This window comes from Humulus lupulus, chromosome 6, assembly GCF_963169125.1.
Source record: "Humulus lupulus chromosome 6, drHumLupu1.1, whole genome shotgun sequence".
Classification (NCBI taxonomy): Eukaryota; Viridiplantae; Streptophyta; class Magnoliopsida; order Rosales; family Cannabaceae; genus Humulus; species Humulus lupulus.
Window position 1 is genome coordinate 140,848,490 of NC_084798.1, and position 18,611 is coordinate 140,867,100.

The window sequence follows — 18,611 nt, forward strand, 5'->3', positions numbered from 1 at the left end:
TTCTTCGATTTGGTACGGTTCTTCCCAGTTGGGACCGAGTACTCTAGAAGCTTGATCGCGGGTGTAAAGAAAAACTCTTCTAAGTACCAGATCTCCCACATTAAATTTTCTTTCATGTACTTTAGAGTTGAAATACCAGGCGACCTTTTGCTGGTAAGCTGCTACTCTGAGTTGGGCTTGCTCGCGCCTTTCATCAACCAAATCCAAAGATTTCATTAATAACTGGCTATTAGAGCTTTGATCGTATGTCATCCTCCAATGCGATGACAGATCTAATTAAACAGGAAACATAGCTTAATATCCATAGGCCAAGGAGAATGGAGTATGGCCTGTTGCTGTTCGATGGGATGTTATGTACGACCAGAGGACTTCAGGCAATTGCTCTGGCCATGCCCCCTTTACTTCAGAGTATCTTTTAGCATTTTATTGACAGCTTCGACTTGCCTGTTTGCTTGCGGGAGAGCAATTGAAGAAAAGCTTTTGACAATTCCATGCCGCTCGCCAAAATCCGTGAACAGATCACTATCAAACTGCGTGTCGTTATCTGAGACAATTTTTCTTGGTAATCCACAGCGACACACTATGTTCTTGACCAAAAAGTCTAACACTTTCTTGGTCATTATGGTTGCAAGTGACTCATCTTCGGCCCACTTTGTAAAGTAATCGACAGCCACCACGGCGTATTTGATGCCACCTTTTCCTCTGGGTAAAGACTCGATTATTTCTATTCCCCATACTGTGAATGGCCACAGACTTTGCATATGCTTTAGCTCATTAGGGGTTGGTCGCAGAATCTTGGAGAATCTCTGGCACTTGTCGCATTTTTGGACAAATTCCATCGAGTCTTAGGATCTTTTTTGATAAACTCTGCCCCCAGCGTATCCTTACCTTAGGATCTTTTTTGATAAACTCTGCCCCCCAGCGTGATCTCTGCAGAAACCTTCATGGACCTCTCGCATCAATTCTTCATCCTTTTCCTTTGAGACACACCTTAAGAGTGGCATTGAGTACCCCCATTGGTACAGAATTCCGTCAACTAGGATAAACCGAGCAGCTTGCCTCTAGAGGTTTCTTGCTTTGTTTCTGTCCGTAGGAAACATTCCATGTGCCAGGTACTCTGTGAAAGGTGCCATCCAAGTACCTGCTGTCCGAATTACCAGAGAAGTTTCTTCAGTGATGATGCTTGGCATGGGCAGTCGTTCAACAGGCACTATGTTCAACGTGTTGGCATCCTTTGCACTCGCTAGTTCGGCCAAGGCATTAATGTTTGAGTTCTGGTCGTGAGGTAGTTGTTGGAGAGTAGAGCTTTCAAACAGTTCCAACAAATCTTTTGCTTTATTCAAGTAAGCAACCATCTTCAGACCTCGATCTTGATATTCTCCAGTAATTTGATTAACCACCAATGGGAGTCACTATATATTTCAAGCGACTTTATGTTCATGTCTCTGGTTAATCGTAACCCGGCGAGCAGTGCTTCATACTCTTCTTCGTTGTTGGACGCAATGAAGTCGAATCTGATTGCACAGTAGAATCGATGCCCTTCAGGCGTCACCAAAATCACTCCAGCTCTAGCGTGGTGCTCATTAGAAGAACCGTCTGTAAACAACTTCCAAGAGGGAGCTAGCTTGGCTTTGAGGTTCAGGCTCTTCTGTCTGCTTGCTATCTGGAAGCCCAGTGAGCTCTACGACGAAGTCAACTAAAGCTTGTCCTTTTACCGCTGCTCGTGGTAAGTAAGAGATTTCAAACTGCCCAAGTTCAATCGCCCATTTCAATAATCGGCCTACGACTTTTGGCTTCTGCAGATTTTGCCATAGATGCTGGTCGGTTAAAACTATGATTGGGTGAGCTTGGAAGTACGGCCGCAACTTTTTGGAGAATAAAATCAAGCAGTAGGCTAATTTTTCAATAGGCGGATACCGCAGTTCTTCTCCTATTAGCCTTTTTCTTACATAATAAACGACTTTGTGCACATTTCCCTCCTCTCTTACTCGAACAACACTGACAGTATATTCCGTGATCGCCAAGTAAATGAACAGAGTTTCTTTTTCGACTGGCTTAGATGGAATCAGTGGCTATGACATGTGCGACTTTAAATCCTGGAAAGCCTGTTCGTACTCCTCCATCCACTCGAATTTCTTGTTGCCTCTAAGTATATTAAAAAATGGGACGCACTTGTCAGTCGATTTGGAGATAAATCTACTTAGAGCAGCGATCCTTCCGGTTAAACTTTGAACATCTTTGATTTTTGTTGCCGATTTCATATCGGCCAGGGCCTTGATCTTCTCGGGATTAGCTTCAATTCTTCGTGAGTTTACTATAAATCCTAAAAATTTCCCTGATCCAACTCTGAAGGAACACTGGAGGGGATTCATCTTCATCTGATGTTTATATAAGACGTTGAAGCACTCTTGCAAGTCTCCTATGTGTTCTTCTGCCTTCTTCGACTTAACCAGCATGTCATCAACATATACTTCCATGTTTGTACCGATCAGCTCCTTGAACATGTGATTGACTAGTCGCACCAACATTTTTCAAATCGAAGGGCATTACTTTGTATCGGTAAATCCCTGTATCGGTCTGAAAGCTAGTGTGATCCTCATCAGGTGGGTTCATACTGATTTGATTGTACCCAGAGTATGCATCCATAAATGATAGGATCTCGTTCCTTGAAGTGGCATCGACTAACTGGTCGATTCTCGGGAGTGGGAAACAATATTTCGGGCAGGCTTTATTAAAGTCTGTGAAATCCACACATGTTCTCCATTTTCCATTCGGCTTGGGTACTAGTATGGGGTTAAAGACCCACGATGGATAAAATGCTACCCTGATGAATCTGTTCTCCTTTAGCTTCTCGACTTCTTCCTTTAAAGCTTTTGATCTATCTTTGTCAAGCAGCCTTCTTTTCTGTTGTACTGGTGGAAAACATTTGTCTATGTTCAGGACATGGCTGATAACTGCTGGGTCTATTCCAACCATGTCTTTATGCGACAAGGCAAAGACTTCCTAGTTCTTCTTAAAAAAATTCCACCAGTTTTTGTTTTGTTATTGTCTCAAAGTTTTTACCGACTTTCACAACCCTGGTCGGATCTACTTCATTGAGTTGGACCTCTTCGAGGTCCTCGATGGGTCCTACTTCTTCATCCAAATCCCCAAAGCGAGGATCCAAATCCCAATCCTCGCTTTGGGCAACACCCTCTTTGGTGACACAATCACCTGATTGGGCTTGTACTTCATTGGCTGTCTGCAACTCTTTTCCGACGGTTTCCCTCAATCCACCTTTCTTCGCCTTAGATATCGAGGAGTTGTAGCACTCCCTCACTTCTTTTTGGTTTCCCAATACGCATCCTACCCCTGCGTCAGTTGGGAATTTCATTGCAAGGTGCCAAACCGAGGTAACAGCTCGTAAGTCGACCAGAAAAGGCCTTCCAATTACAGCATTTGTACGCAGAAGGACAATCAACTAATATGAAAGTAGTGAGTAATGTCCTGTTTGCGGGCGTAGTTCCTGCTATAACTGGGAGCCTAATCGACCCTGTCAGCGCGAGCCCTGCGCCAGAAAAACCATATATGGATTGGTTGCACGGCTCCAGGTCCTTGACGGACAACTTCATCCTTTCCTGTGAAGACTTATACAAGATGTTGACTGAGCTCCCTGTGTCAACCAACACCCTCTTAACCATCATGTTGGCGATCTTGACGTCAACGACCAACGGGTCCGAATGTGGGAATCGTACATGCTGAGCATCATTTTCAAGGAAAGTTATTAACTCTTCCTCTATTCGAGCTTGTTTCGGCGCTCGATCCTCCACACTAATCATCTCGATGTCCTGGTCATGGCATAAGGTCCGAGCGTATCGCTCCCTTGCCTTCCCACTATCTCCTACAAGGTGTGGGCCGCCACAGATGGTGACTAACGTACCTACCACATGAGCTGGCTGTAAAGGTGGCGAGCGTTGACGTGCAGGCGCTTGCTCGTTGCCTCCTTGAGCCTCTCGCTGAGATCCTCCTGCGGCTCGTACGTACCTCCTTAGGTGTCCTTATTTGATAAGGAACTCAATCTCGTCCTTCAAGTGGTTACACTCATTGGTGTCATGACCGTAGTCGTTGTGAAAACGACAGCATTTGTTGTATCTCTCTTGGAGATATCCTTCCTTATAGGTGCTGGTCGCTTATAAGGGACATTGGAGTTGGTCGCCTAGTATACCTCCTGTAACGACCCAACTATTCTAAACCTTGGACCATTAATAACTACTATATTAATCATAAGAAAATGTACATGCGAAAACATCATAACTTTATTATGCAAAGAAAAGGTTTGAATACATAAATATTTTACTTAGGATATGGGATCCCATTGTTTTGAAAATAAAGCAAAACATAACTAAAATAAATGGGTTACAAAACCAAGTGCGGAAAATAATACATAGAAATCGTAATTTAAAGACTTAAAGACTTCATCCTCTAATCGAACGCTCAGTCCATCGATTCCATCTTGCCACAATACACAACCCCAAGCTGCCAAGAACCTTTCCACCGCCATAGCTATTTTCTTGCACATATAAACATAAAGGAATGATCCTAATGCCCAGCAAGGAAAAACTAACAATATAAATCATATACATAAAATTATATCATAACATATCCTATATCATAAACATATGTCATATACTACTACAATGGTCATTATACTACATGGGGCTTGTTAACTAATCAAGTCATATGCCCATTAGATTTGTGGGGCTTGCTTGCTAAGCAAGTCATATGCCCATAAATTTATTGGGGCTTGTTAGCTATACAAGTCACATGCCCAAGTCTACCAACATACATAATATAACATTTCAAAACACATTAATCATTAGATAACATATAACATATAAAATCCTATCCTATTTTCCTTACCAATATACCGGGATATCAGAACAGTATCGGGACATTGGAACACTCCTAAAAACCATAATAGAAAGGTGAGTTTACTAAAGAAAAAGGATTAAAAGAATGAACTACACCATCGAAAGGATACTTACCAACAACAATCTTACATTCAAGATCTTAGATTCCTAACCAAGAATAAAGAATACGAGTTAGGATTTCGAGTAAAAAAACTATAAGAATAACACAGAAAGGAACTAGAATAAGGAATACCTCGAATGGTTCTATACCGAACTACACCTTGAACCGAAATATACTATGAACCTTACTTCCCTAGTTTTTATTAAGCTTATAAGGATAAAGCTTATAACCCCAACCCAAGTGTTTATCACTCTAAAATAACCTACAGCTTGCAGACTCTGAACTTAGCTTGATGAATGAATAAATGACTGGGTACTAGGTCCTATTTATAGAGTTCAAGAATGAAAAGATCTTTATTTAGCTTGAATAAAATAATGGCTTTTTAATTGAAAAATCTTTGAATAATCGTTCAGCAGAGGCTGAAGACTCGGTCAAAAAGATTCTGGACTTATCAAGAGGTTAAAGAATAAATTAAGCTCGGTTTAAATTTTTTTCAAATATCTGCCACTACAGCCGATATATCGCCCCTAGTAGGCGATATATCGCCTAGGCTAATATGCCCGAGGCTCGTCGAGGTGGCCGTGCGATGTTACGTGTTTTTCGTATCCCCGTATGGCGATATATCGCACCTAGTGCTGCGATATATCGGCATACGCTGAAATATTATACACGTAATTGCACTTTTTCAACCTAATTTGAATTGAGTAAATAGCCTTGACTAAGTCCTCTAACAACTTCAAAGCTGCTGGCAGACCCTAGGATGTTCAAATATTACTCTTATTAAATTTATTCCTCAAAATACTTAATTATTCATTAAACATACACATGACAATTGTCATTTCCTTATTGGGTTTATCTAAACCTTATATTATAATAAATATCACCTTCATAATCAGTCAAATTAGTTAAACCTTAGGTTATAGGTAGTATTCTTAAACTATAGGTTAAACTTATAAAATCTACAAGTGTTGCTACGAGTGTTCAACTAAGTCCCGGCTTGAACCAAAATCCATAGTAATGAACATACTATAACTAATACTAGCTATTACTACTACTACTACTACTACTACTATCTAACTAGCTAAGTAAATTCTGGGACTCTATAATTCTCCCCTACTACAAAGAATTTCGTCCCCAAAATTTACTTATCAAACAATTCTGGATACCAGGCTAACATGTCCTCCTCCAACTCCCACATTGCCTCCGGTTCAGAACTATTACTCCAGAGGACCCTGACTATCGGAAAACTCTTAGACCATAATTCTTTCATCCTTCTATCTATGATGCTAACCATTCGTTCCTCGTAACTCAAGTTTTTCTAGAGTGCTATCGTATCGTACACTATGACGTGAGATGGGTCTGACACATATCTATGCAACATCGAGATGTTGAACACATTATTACTATCTGCTAAAGCTGGCGGTAGGGCTAATCTATACGCAACTGCTCCCACTTTGTCCAATATCTCAAAAGGACCTATAAATCGGGGACTAAGCTTGCCTTTCTTCCCAAACCGCTTCACACCTTTCATAGGAGATATCTTCAAGAAGACTTGATCTCCGAATTTGAATTCCACATCGCGTCGCTTGGCATATGCATAGCTTTTCTGCCGCCTTTGAGTAGCAAGCATACGCTGTCTAATTAGCGCTACTGCTTCTTGAGCTTGTCTAACAGCTTCAAGACCTAGAAGCTGCCTTTCTCCTACCTCGTCCCAGTGCAACGGTGATCGGCACCTTCTTCCATATAGCAACTCATAAGGTGCCATCCCGATCATTGTCTGGTAGCTATTGTTGTAGGAGAACTCTATCAGCGGCAAGTACTTATTCCATGATCCTTCGAAATCAAGCACACAAGCGCGCAACATATCTTCTAAAATCTGTATTGTACAATCGGATTGCCCGTCTGTCTGAGGATGAAAAGTTGTACTAAGACTTATCTTAGTACCCATATCTTGCTGTAAACTTCCCCAAAATCTCGATGTAAACACCAATCCTCTATCCGACACTATTGTCTTGGGGATTCCATGCAACAATACTATCTCTTGAACATAGATGTCTGGATATTGGTCTGCCGTGAACGAAGTCTTAACAGACAGGAAATGAACTGACTTGGTTAATCTATCTATTACTATCCAAGCCGAATCATGCTGCTTACTTGTTCGTGGCAAACCCGTCACGAAATCTGTGGCTATATCATCCCATTTCCTTTTTGGAATGCTAAGTGGTTGCAATAAGCCTGCAGGCCACTGATGTTTTTCTTTCACTTGCTGGCATACCAAGCATTTAGACACATACTCCGCTATATCTTTCTTCATTCCTAGCCACCAATATAACACTTTAAGGTCGTGAGTCATCTTGGTCGACCCTGGGTGAACTAAGTATGGTGTATTGTGCGCTTCTTCTAAAATTGTCATCTTAATCCCTTGATCGTTTGGCACACATACCCGATCCTTATATCTCAATAAACCTTGACTAGATATTGAGAAATCTGTGGTCTTGCCTTCTCTGACTGCATCCACGTGTGTCGTTAGTGTGTCGTCTGGTTCTTTCCTAATCCGTATATCTTCTAGCAGATTTGACTGGATAGACAAGTTAGCCAGTTTGCCGACAACTACTTCTATTCCGACATTGATCAGCTCCTGCTGCAGTGGCTTTTCTAGTCCAGCTAATGTTGCTAAACTTCCATAACTTTTCCTACTTAGTGCATCGGCAACTACATTTGCCTTCCCCGGGTGGTATAAGATTTTGCAGTCATAATCCTTCACTAACTCTAACCACCTGCACTGCCTCATGTTGAGCTCCTTTTGAGTAAAGAAGTACTTTAAACTTTTGTGGTCCGTATAAATCTCACACCTTTCTTCATAAAGATAATGGTGCCAGATTTTTAACGCAAAGACCACCCCTGCCAACTCCATATCATGTGTTGGATAGCGTTGCTCGTACTCCTTCAGCTATCGTGACGCGTAGGCTATCACCTTATCAATCTGCATCAGCACACAACCCAATCCTTGCCTCGATTCATCGTAATAGACTACAAACTTATCGTTGGGTGTCGGTACACAGAGTACTGGTGCTAAGCAAAGCTTATCCTTAAGCAACTGGAAACTTTCTTCACATCTATCATTCCAGTTGAATCTTTGTTGTTTTTGGGTTAGGTTGGTGAGTGAAGTGGCTATCTTAGAAAAGCCCTCTATGAACCTCCTATAATAACCTGCTAACCCCAGAAAGCTTCGTACTTCGGATGCGTTCTTTGGTCTTGCCCAATTCTTCACGGCCTCTACCTTTGATGGGTCTACTGCAACTTCGTCTTTTGATATAATGTGCCCGAGGAACGCCACTTGCGAAAGCCAAAACTCACATTTCTTGAACTTAGCGTAGAGTTGATGCTCCTTCAGTCGTGAAAAAATCAACCTCAAGTGTTCCTCGTGCTCTACTTCATCCTTAGAGTATACTAAGATGTCATCGATATATCGGCATACGCTATAATATTATACACGTAATTGAACTTTTTCAGCCTAATTTGAATTGAGTAAACAACCTTGACTAAGTCCTCTAACGATTTCAAAGCTGCTGGTAGACCCTAGGATATTAAAATATTACTCTTATTACCTCAAAATACTTAATTATTCATTAAACATACACATGACAAGTGTCATTTCCTTATTGGGTTTATCTAAACCTTATATTATAATAAATATCACCTTCATAATCAGTCATATTAGTTACACCTTAGGTTTTAATTAATATTCTTAAACTATAGGTTAAACTTATAAAATCTACAAGTGTTTCTACGATTGTTCAACTAAGTCCCGGCTTGAACCAAAATCCATAGTAATGAACATACTATAACTAATACTAGCTATTACAACTACTACTACTATCTAACTAGCTAAGTAAATTATGGGACTCTACACCTCCGCCCTGCTTTCGACAAGGGGCATATAATTGGGGAATCTTTGCTCATACTTATTGCCTTTGGGGCGCTTATTTTCAGACGTTGATGGCTCATTGTTCGCCCTTTTCCACCGTTTTTACCATTCCCGTTCCCGTGGCCTTTGTTGTTGCCATTGGGTTTATCTGATCCGTTGGCAGCTTTGGCGAGATCTTCCTTGGTCCATTGTCCTTCGCAGGCGATTTTCCCTCGTTGGCTGTCGCATCCTCGAGTTTAATGTATCGATCAGCTCGATCAAGAAACTCTTGGGTACTCTTTACCCCTTTCATTCGAGGGGAGAATGGCGCCTTACCCAAGCAGTTAGGGCCATCATTTTTCCCTCTTCGCCTACTGTTTTAGCTCCAGCAGTTGCTCACATAAAACGCTGGACGTATTCCTTTAAGGGTTCTCCCTCCTTCTGGCGTATCGCGACCAGCGTAGAATTGTCCGTAAAATTCCCTCACGAACATTTCCCATGATACTATACTAGCAGGAGGGAATTTAAAGAACTATTCATGCCCAATGTCAGATATGGTGGTGGGGAAGATCCTGCAGCGGGCATCGTCCGACACCTTCTGGATGTCCATTTGTATCTTAAACTTGTTTACATGAGATACTGGGTCCCCGTACCTATCGAAGTTCGGCAGTACTGGCATCTTGAACTTGGGGGGGTTTCTGCTACAACAATCCTCTGTATAAACGAAGTACCTCTCCTTCGATCATACTGGATGTGGGATGTTCGGTTTCCCACCAGCTGCTGGATAGCCTGATTTAATGCATCAATTTTGGCCTGTTGCTGAGTCTAGTTAATGTCATGTTTAGGTGGTGTTTTAGGTAGTCTTTTATGTCATTTTTCTTTCATTTATTGCAGGTTTATGCTTTTGTTTGTTTGTTTCGTAGTTTTTGTGAATAAAAGGGAGATTTGAGTACTTGAAGTACAAAGGCCGAAAAAGAGAAGAAATATCCAAGTTTCGGTGATATTTTTGACAAAGGATGGATCTCAACGTGATTTGGAGGCATTGGTGATTTTTCGGGCTTAAAAATGCATGACTTGAAAAAGGTCTTAAGGGTCGCGGCATGAGTGCTTTGGAGTCTCGCCAGCCCTTTAAACAGAAATGATGTTTTGGAGCAAAGACTCGAGCCGCGACATGGCTAAGGAGGGCCGTGGTGCGCCTAGCTTTGGCTGCACAGGAATTTTGACACGGGTCGCAGCGCTTGAAATGCTGAGCCGCGGCCCGCATTGCTTCTGACGAAAAAAAAAGGTTTTTAACCTAATTTCGAGAGGAGAGAAAGGCACTTTGGGGAGGACGATTTTGGGAGCAAGGAAGACATCATGGAGCATCTCCATTCACTCTCTAGAGTTCTTTTTCTTTTACCTTAGAATTCTATGTTATTTTTCATTATTGTTTATGTTTAGAATTATGATTATGAACTAAATTTTTTTTCTAGGTTTTTTAATGTAATCTCTTGGATCTTTGTTATTTTATATGAGGATTTCATGATTCTTTCTTCACTTCTATTCTAAATTATTTGATCTATTCTTAATGCTTGATCACCATTTGCATGATTTATGATTTTGATTCGAAATCTGAAAAGTGAGAATTGATTATGCTATGATTGAATAATCACAATTTTCATATTGGATGAAAATACCTATATGAATTGTGTAGTTTTAGGATTATTGTATTCAATGCCTTTTACGTGTTGGAATTTATCACAAGAATGTAGAAAATTCACATGTAAATTGAGTTCTTGTTTCTTGAAAAAGAGTAAGAATCATTTTGTTAATTTGCAATTAGTTTAGGAAGCAGAATTGTGATGTCTGATTAGCGAAATAATAAAGTGGATAGTTGATTAAATTCAAATTCCTAGTTGTTTATTTTTGAAGTTTTAACAATTATTTGTTTTCTTTCATAGTGTTATTTTATATTTATTGCTTTTGTTATTTTAATATTTTTGAAACCAATTTATTGTCGATAGCCAAATAGAAATAAAAATTCAATTAATTGGTACTTAGCTACAGTCCTTGTGGGAACGATCTCACTCCCGTGAGTTATTACTTGAGAAACGATACGTATACTTACGTGTTGAATTTTTGCAACAAGTTTTTGGCACCGTTGCCGGGGACTGTTTTTAGCTAATATTAAAATAGTTGAATTTTATTCTAATTTGGTATTTCATTTTTAGTTTTACTAATTCTTTCATTGTCTTAATTTTTCTCATCTCAAGTTCCAGGTAGTTTATGCGACGCCAAGGTCCTGTTATTCGAGTGCCTGTTGATCCTGAAATATAGAAGACTTGTAGACTGAATGAACGAAAGAAAAAGTTGGAAACAGAGGTTGACACTATCATGGCTGATCCGGCGATTAATAATAATGTGTTGAACGGGGGTGATGTTTAGGATCAAACTAATGGTCTGAATCAAATAGCTAGAAGATTAAGAGATTATGTGTTGCCTACTGTGATAGGGGTTCAATCTTGTATCAAATCACCCGCTGTCAATGCCAACAATTTTGAAATTAAGCCTGCCATACTCCAAATGGTTCAATATATTGTTCAATTTGGGGGATATCCAATAGAAGATCACAACATGCATCTTGCTAACTTTGTTGAGCTCTACCAGACATTTAAAATGAATGGAGCTAGCGATGATGCCATCAGATTAAGGTTATTTCCATTTTCTTTGAGGGACCAAGCTAAGAGTTGGTTGGTATCTTTTCCACCCAATTCGATTACTACCTGGAATGACATTGCTCAGAAGTTTCTCTCCATGTTTTTCCCTCCTGCGAAGGCAGCTAAGTTGAGAGGAGAGATCAATAATTTCTACAAGTTGGAGGGTGAACTTTGTATGATGCATGGGAAAGATTTAAGGATTTGATCAGAAAGTGTCCACATCATGGAATAGAGAGATGGATGTTGGTACATAATTTCTACAATGGTTTGTGTGGTACTACTCGCACAATCATTGATGTAGTGCCTAGAGGAGCATTCATGAGTAAGAGCGCAAATGAGGCTTATGATCTGTTGGAAGAAATGGCTATGAATAACTATCAATGGCCATCAGAAAGGGAGAGCACTAAGAAAGTGGCTGGAGTGCATGAATTGGATGCCATCTCGATGTTGTCAGCTCAAGTGGCAACATTGACAAAACAGTTACAAAAAAACAGTATTCAAGCTCCCGTTATGCAGATGCAAGTCATATGTGAGTTATGTGGGGGACCTCATTCATTTGAACAATGCACAATGAGGGATTTTAATAACATGCCTATCGAGCAAGTGAAAGCGCTAGGGAAATTCCCAAGGCCCTCCAATAACCCATATTCCATGAGTTACAGTCCTGGGTGGCAGAATCACCCAAATTTTTCTTGGACAAGTGATCAAGGTAGTCAGCAGCAGTTTCAGCAGAGCCAACCTCAGTACCCAAGGCCTCCTCCTGGATTTTTTCACCAACAACAATTGAGACCTACACAACAACCGATGCAAGCAAAACAAGATGGTCAGGCTGATGTGTTAACTCAATTTATGACAGAAACAAGGTTATCAATTCAAAGCTTGGAAACTCAGATTGGACAGTTAGCCACATTAATGTCAAGCCGAGCTCAAGGTAACTTGCCAAGCACTACAGAAGTGAATCCGAAGGGAAATCTTAATGAACAGTGTCAGGCTATTAGCTTGAGGAGTGGAACCATGTATGAGGGACCAAGTATGGAGAAGAAAGATGAGCAAGTAGGGATCAACAGGCACCTACTATTGAGAACAAGTAGAAGGGTGAAGAGAAGGTTACTGAAGACCTCCTGACCAAAGTAGTTACACCACACATGAGCATTGACCATCACATCAAGATTTCCTACCCTCAAAGGCTCTGCAAGAACAACTTGGATAAGCAATTTTCTAAGTTCCTTGAAGTATTCAAGAAACTGCATATCAACATCCCTTTTGCAGAGGCCTTGGAGAAAATGCCAAGTTACGTTAAGTTCATGAAACAGATTTTGTCAAAGAATAGAAAGATGGAGGACTACGAAACTGTGGCATTGACAGAGAGTGCAGTGCTATTCCGCAAAGGAAGCTTCCTCAGAAACTGAGAGATCCTGGGAGTTTCACAATACCCTGCACTATTGGGAATTTTGAGAGCATGAATGCTCTATGTGATTTAGGGGCAAGCATTAATCTATTGTCGCTTTCTTTTTTCAGAAGATTGAAGCTTGGGGAAGCAAGACCTACAACAATGACTCTTCAGTTGGCAGACAGCTCAATAGCACATCCTCGGGGAATTATTGAAGATATTATGGTAAAAGTGGACACGTTCATCTTCCCAATAGACTTTATTGTACTTGACATGGAGAAGGATGTCAATGTGCCAATTATTCTTGGAAGGCCATTTTTAGCAACTGGTAGGGCGTTAATAGATGTGCAAAAAGGCAAGTTGAAGTTGCGAGTGTAAAAAAGAAGAGGTAACATTTAATGTTTTTGCAACAACGGATGTTCCAACTTGTTGTAGAGTTGATGTGGTGGAAAGTAAGGGTAGTAAGTTTGAAGTTACTAAGAAGAAATCTATGGTTGAAGTTGGAAAGTGAATAGTTCATAAGAAAGTGAAAAGGATGTTTAGTGAGAAAGTTCGATTGATTCATGAGCGGTGGAAAGTTAAAAAAATGTGCAGTATCAAGAAACGAGTATCTTCTCATGATACTATGGCCCTCAAGGATATGAGGGGTGGTTTTGATTCGAGTTGAATTTAATAAAGTGGTCAGCATCCGGCTAAATGACATTAACGACAGTGCCCTTGAGAGGCATCTCAAGTTTATGTTTTCGTTGTTATGTAAGTTTCTTTCTCTTGGGTTCTAATGTGCACATTGGGGTCAATGTGAAATTTAAGTTTGGGGGACGGGCTTATCATTTTGACTTTGTTTTTATTTTTATTATTTTTCTTTTTGTTTAATTTTTGTTATTTTAGTTTTATCTTTATTGTTGAATAGTTAAGCCGATGAAATTTCGTTAAGATTGACGTTTGTCATCATTTGTGAAATTGCGATTGTGTGAATAACCGTGTGCTTGGTTTGATTACTCTTTCGATTAATATTAATGCTTCTCGGAAATTTGAATATGTTGTGTAAATGTGAGTAATTAGCCTATGTTATACATGTTTTACTTGGGTATGAGGAATGAATTGTAGAATAAGATAGAACTTGTGTTTCTTGTCTTTTGAGACGAAATCCTTGATGGCATGTATTTTGGGAAATGATCTAGGCAACTTTTTTGGAATGATTGAGCCTTTCAAGCCTACCGATATTATTTTTTTATCCTTAGTTTGCCCTTTTGTGCCTTAGCTTGCTTGATTAATTGTTTAACCACACTATTAAGCCAAAAATGTACCCATGACTATTTTCCCTTGTCCTTGAGTTATGCCATAATCTTAGAAATAAGTTTGGGGGAAATGAATTGTTTGGGTAAGATTGTTGAGATGTGGGTAAATAATGTATTTTAATGATTGAGAGAAGTGTAAAAGCTCTTACAACATCACTAATTTATGTTTATCCTTTAAAAAAAAAAAGAAAAAAAAAGAGAAAAAAGAAAAAAAAAAAAAAGAGAAAAGGAAAAAAAAGAAAACTTAAAGAGTGAAAAATAAGTAAATAAAGTGATGTTGAAGCATTTTTTTTAAAAAAAAGTTTCTCAGTTGTTGAAAAAAAAACAAAAGTGGTGCATTGAGGGATGATTATAAGAGGAAATAAAGATGGTTTAACTGGTATTTGATGTGTTTATGGTATAATGGAGCCTAAATATCTTTTCAACTACCGTTACCTAAGCCACAATGTTATGAACCTTACAAGTCCTATTGATTCCAAAACATGAGTGGTTGACATTAGTGGAGAAAGGCAAGTATGCAAGCATATTGAATATTGGTTAGTGGATTATTGGTATGAGTAAGACATGTATGATGTATTCTAATTGATAATTTTGTCATTTGCAAATCATATTATATTTTCCAATGGAGGCATTCAGATAAATTGTTAGAGTGATCAGACCGAAATTCTTGTTGTAAAATGCAGTTGATATTTTGTGAATGATGACAATGCGATGTGCACACTATGAAGGCTTAACTGTTTGTGATGTGTTATGTTTTAAGTTTGAAGTTGTTCTTTACTCGAGGGCGAGTAAAGGTTATGTTTGGGGGAGTTTGTTGAGTCTAGTTTATGTGATGTTTAGGTGGCATTTTAGGTAGTCTTTTATGTCATTTTTCTTTCATTTAGTTCAGGTTTATGCTTTTATTTGTTTTTTTTGTAGTTTTTTTGAAAAAAAAGGGAGATTTGAGTACTTGGAGGAAAAAGGTCCAAATAGAGAAGAAATATCCAAGTTTCGGTGATATTTTTGACAAAGGATTGATCCTGACGTGATTTGGAGGCGTTGGTGATTTTTCGGGCTTAAAAATGCATGACTTGAAAAAGGTCTTAAGGTCTGTGGCATGAGTGCTTTGGAGCCGCGGTCAACCCTTTAAACAGAATCGATGTTTTGGGCCGCGGCGCGCCTAGCTTTGGCTGCCTAGGAATTTTGACATGGGTTGCGGCGCTTGAAATGTTGAGCTGCGGCCCACATTGCTTCTGACGAAAAAAAAGGTTTTTAACCTAATTTCGAGAGGAGTGAAAGGAAATTTTGGGGAGGACGATTTTGGGAGCAAGGAAGACATCGTGGAGCATCTCCATTCACTCTCTAGAGTTCTTTTTCTTTTACCTTAGAATTCTATGTTATTTTTCATTGTTGTTTATGTTTAGAATTATGATTATGAACTAAATTTTGTTTCTAGGGATTTTAATGTAATCCCTTGGATCTTTATTATTTTCTATGAGGATTTCATGATTCTTTCTTCACTTCTATTCTAAATTATTTGATCTATTCTTAATGCTTGTGAATGCTTAATCACCATTTGCATGATTTATGATTTTGATTCGAAATCTGAAAAGTTAGAATTGATTATGCTATGATTGAATAATCACAATTTTCATATTGGATGAAAATACCTATATGAATTGTGTAGTTTTAGGATTATTGTATTCAATGCCTTTTACGTGTTGGAATTTATCACAAGAATGTAGAAAACTCACATGTAAATTAGGTTCTTGTTTCTTGAAAAAGAGTAAGAATCATTTTGTTAATTCGCTATTAGTTTAGGAAGCAGAATTGTGAAGTCTAATTAGCGAAATAATAAAGTGAATAGTTTATGAAATTAAAATCCTTAGTTGTTTATTTTTGAAGTTTTAACAATTATTTGTTTTCTTTCATAGTGTTATTTTATACTTATTGCTTTTGTTATTTTAATATTTTTGAAACCAATTTATTGTCGATAGCCAAATAGAAATAAAAATTCAATTAATTGGTACTTAGCTACAGTCCTTGTGGGAACGATCTCACTCCCGTGAGTTATTACTTGAGAAACGATACGTATACTTACGTGTTGAATTTTTGCAACAAGTTTTTGGCACCGTTGCCGGGGACTGTTTTTAGCTAATATTAAAATAGTTGAATTTTATTCTAATTTGGTATTTCATTTTTAGTTTTACTAATTCTTTCATTGTCTTAATTTTTCTCATCTCAAGTTCCAGGTAGTTTATGCGACGCCAAGGTCCTGTTATTCGAGTGCCTGTTGATCCTGAAATATAGAAGACTTGTAGACTGAATGAACGAAAGAAAAAGTTGGAAACAGAGGTTGACACTATCATGGCTGATCCGGCGATTAATAATAATGTGTTGAACGGGGGTGATGTTTAGGATCAAACTAATGGTCTGAATCAAATAGCTAGAAGATTAAGAGATTATGTGTTGCCTACTGTGATAGGGGTTCAATCTTGTATCAAATCACCCGCTGTCAATGCCAACAATTTTGAAATTAAGCCTGCCATACTCCAAATGGTTCAATATATTGTTCAATTTGGGGGATATCCAATAGAAGATCACAACATGCATCTTGCTAACTTTGTTGAGCTCTACCAGACATTTAAAATGAATGGAGCTAGCGATGATGCCATCAGATTAAGGTTATTTCCATTTTCTTTGAGGGACCAAGCTAAGAGTTGGTTGGTATCTTTTCCACCCAATTCGATTACTACCTGGAATGACATTGCTCAGAAGTTTCTCTCCAAGTTTTTCCCTCCTGCGAAGGCAGCTAAGTTGAGAGGAGAGATCAATAATTTCTACAAGTTGGAGGGTGAACTTTGTATGATGCATGGGAAAGATTTAAGGATTTGATCAGAAAGTGTCCACATCATGGAATAGAGAGATGGATGTTGGTACATAATTTCTACAATGGTTTGTGTGGTACTACTCGCACAATCATTGATGTAGTGCCTAGAGGAGCATTCATGAGTAAGAGCGCAAATGAGGCTTATGATCTGTTGGAAGAAATGGCTATGAATAACTATCAATGGCCATCAGAAAGGGAGAGCACTAAGAAAGTGGCTGGAGTGCATGAATTGGATGCCATCTCGATGTTGTCAGCTCAAGTGGCAACATTGACAAAACAGTTACAAAAAAACAGTATTCAAGCTCCCGTTATGCAGATGCAAGTCATATGTGAGTTATGTGGGGGACCTCATTCATTTGAACAATGCACAATGAGGGATTTTAATAACATGCCTATCGAGCAAGTGAAAGCGCTAGGGAAATTCCCAAGGCCCTCCAATAACCCATATTCCATGAGTTACAGTCCTGGGTGGCAGAATCACCCAAATTTTTCTTGGACAAGTGATCAAGGTAGTCAGCAGCAGTTTCAGCAGAGCCAACCTCAGTACCCAAGGCCTCCTCCTGGATTTTTTCACCAACAACAATTGAGACCTACACAACAACCGATGCAAGCAAAACAAGATGGTCAGGCTGATGTGTTAACTCAATTTATGACAGAAACAAGGTTATCAATTCAAAGCTTGGAAACTCAGATTGGACAGTTAGCCACATTAATGTCAAGCCGAGCTCAAGGTAACTTGCCAAGCACTACAGAAGTGAATCCGAAGGGAAATCTTAATGAACAGTGTCAGGCTATTAGCTTGAGGAGTGGAACCATGTATGAGGGACCAAGTATGGAGAAGAAAGATGAGCAAGTAGGGATCAACAGGCACCTACTATTGAGAACAAGTAGAAGGGTGAAGAGAAGGTTACTGAAGACCTCCTGACCAAAGTAGTTACACCACACATGAGCATTGACCATCACATCAAGATTTCCTACCCTCAAAGGCTCTGCAAGAACAACTTGGATAAGCAATTTTCTAAGTTCCTTGAAGTATTCAAGAAACTGCATATCAACATCCCTTTTGCAGAGGCCTTGGAGAAAATGCCAAGTTACGTTAAGTTCATGAAACAGATTTTGTCAAAGAATAGAAAGATGGAGGACTACGAAACTGTGGCATTGACAGAGAGTGCAGTGCTATTCCGCAAAGGAAGCTTCCTCAGAAACTGAGAGATCCTGGGAGTTTCACAATACCCTGCACTATTGGGAATTTTGAGAGCATGAATGCTCTATGTGATTTAGGGGCAAGCATTAATCTATTGTCGCTTTCTTTTTTCAGAAGATTGAAGCTTGGGGAAGCAAGACCTACAACAATGACTCTTCAGTTGGCAGACAGCTCAATAGCACATCCTCGGGGAATTATTGAAGATATTATGGTAAAAGTGGACACGTTCATCTTCCC

General features: G+C 39.2%; 2 protein-coding genes and 2 non-coding genes across 4 annotated transcripts; 2 read left to right on the forward strand and 2 right to left on the reverse strand.

The window, feature by feature from the left end:
- The first annotated feature begins 11,479 nt into the window (after positions 1–11,479).
- On the forward strand, positions 11,480–12,738 carry LOC133785495 (uncharacterized). Its single transcript, XM_062224725.1, has 2 exons — positions 11,480–11,786; positions 11,915–12,738. The coding sequence occupies exons 1-2, from the start codon at positions 11,480–11,482 to the stop codon at positions 12,736–12,738; spliced, it is 1,131 nt and encodes a 376-aa protein (XP_062080709.1).
- LOC133787498 (small nucleolar RNA R71) lies at positions 11,738–11,843 on the reverse strand. The gene has a single exon (XR_009872517.1). It is a non-coding gene; the product is annotated as a small nucleolar RNA R71 (small nucleolar RNA).
- Positions 12,739–16,836: 4,098 nt separating the features above from the next.
- Positions 16,837–18,095, forward strand: LOC133785496 (uncharacterized). The gene is made up of 2 exons (XM_062224726.1): positions 16,837–17,143; positions 17,272–18,095. Exons 1-2 carry the CDS (start codon positions 16,837–16,839, stop codon positions 18,093–18,095), a joined length of 1,131 nt encoding a protein of 376 aa, XP_062080710.1.
- LOC133787499 (small nucleolar RNA R71) lies at positions 17,095–17,200 on the reverse strand. Its single transcript, XR_009872518.1, has one exon. It is a non-coding gene; the product is annotated as a small nucleolar RNA R71 (small nucleolar RNA).
- Positions 18,096–18,611: the final 516 nt, after the last annotated feature.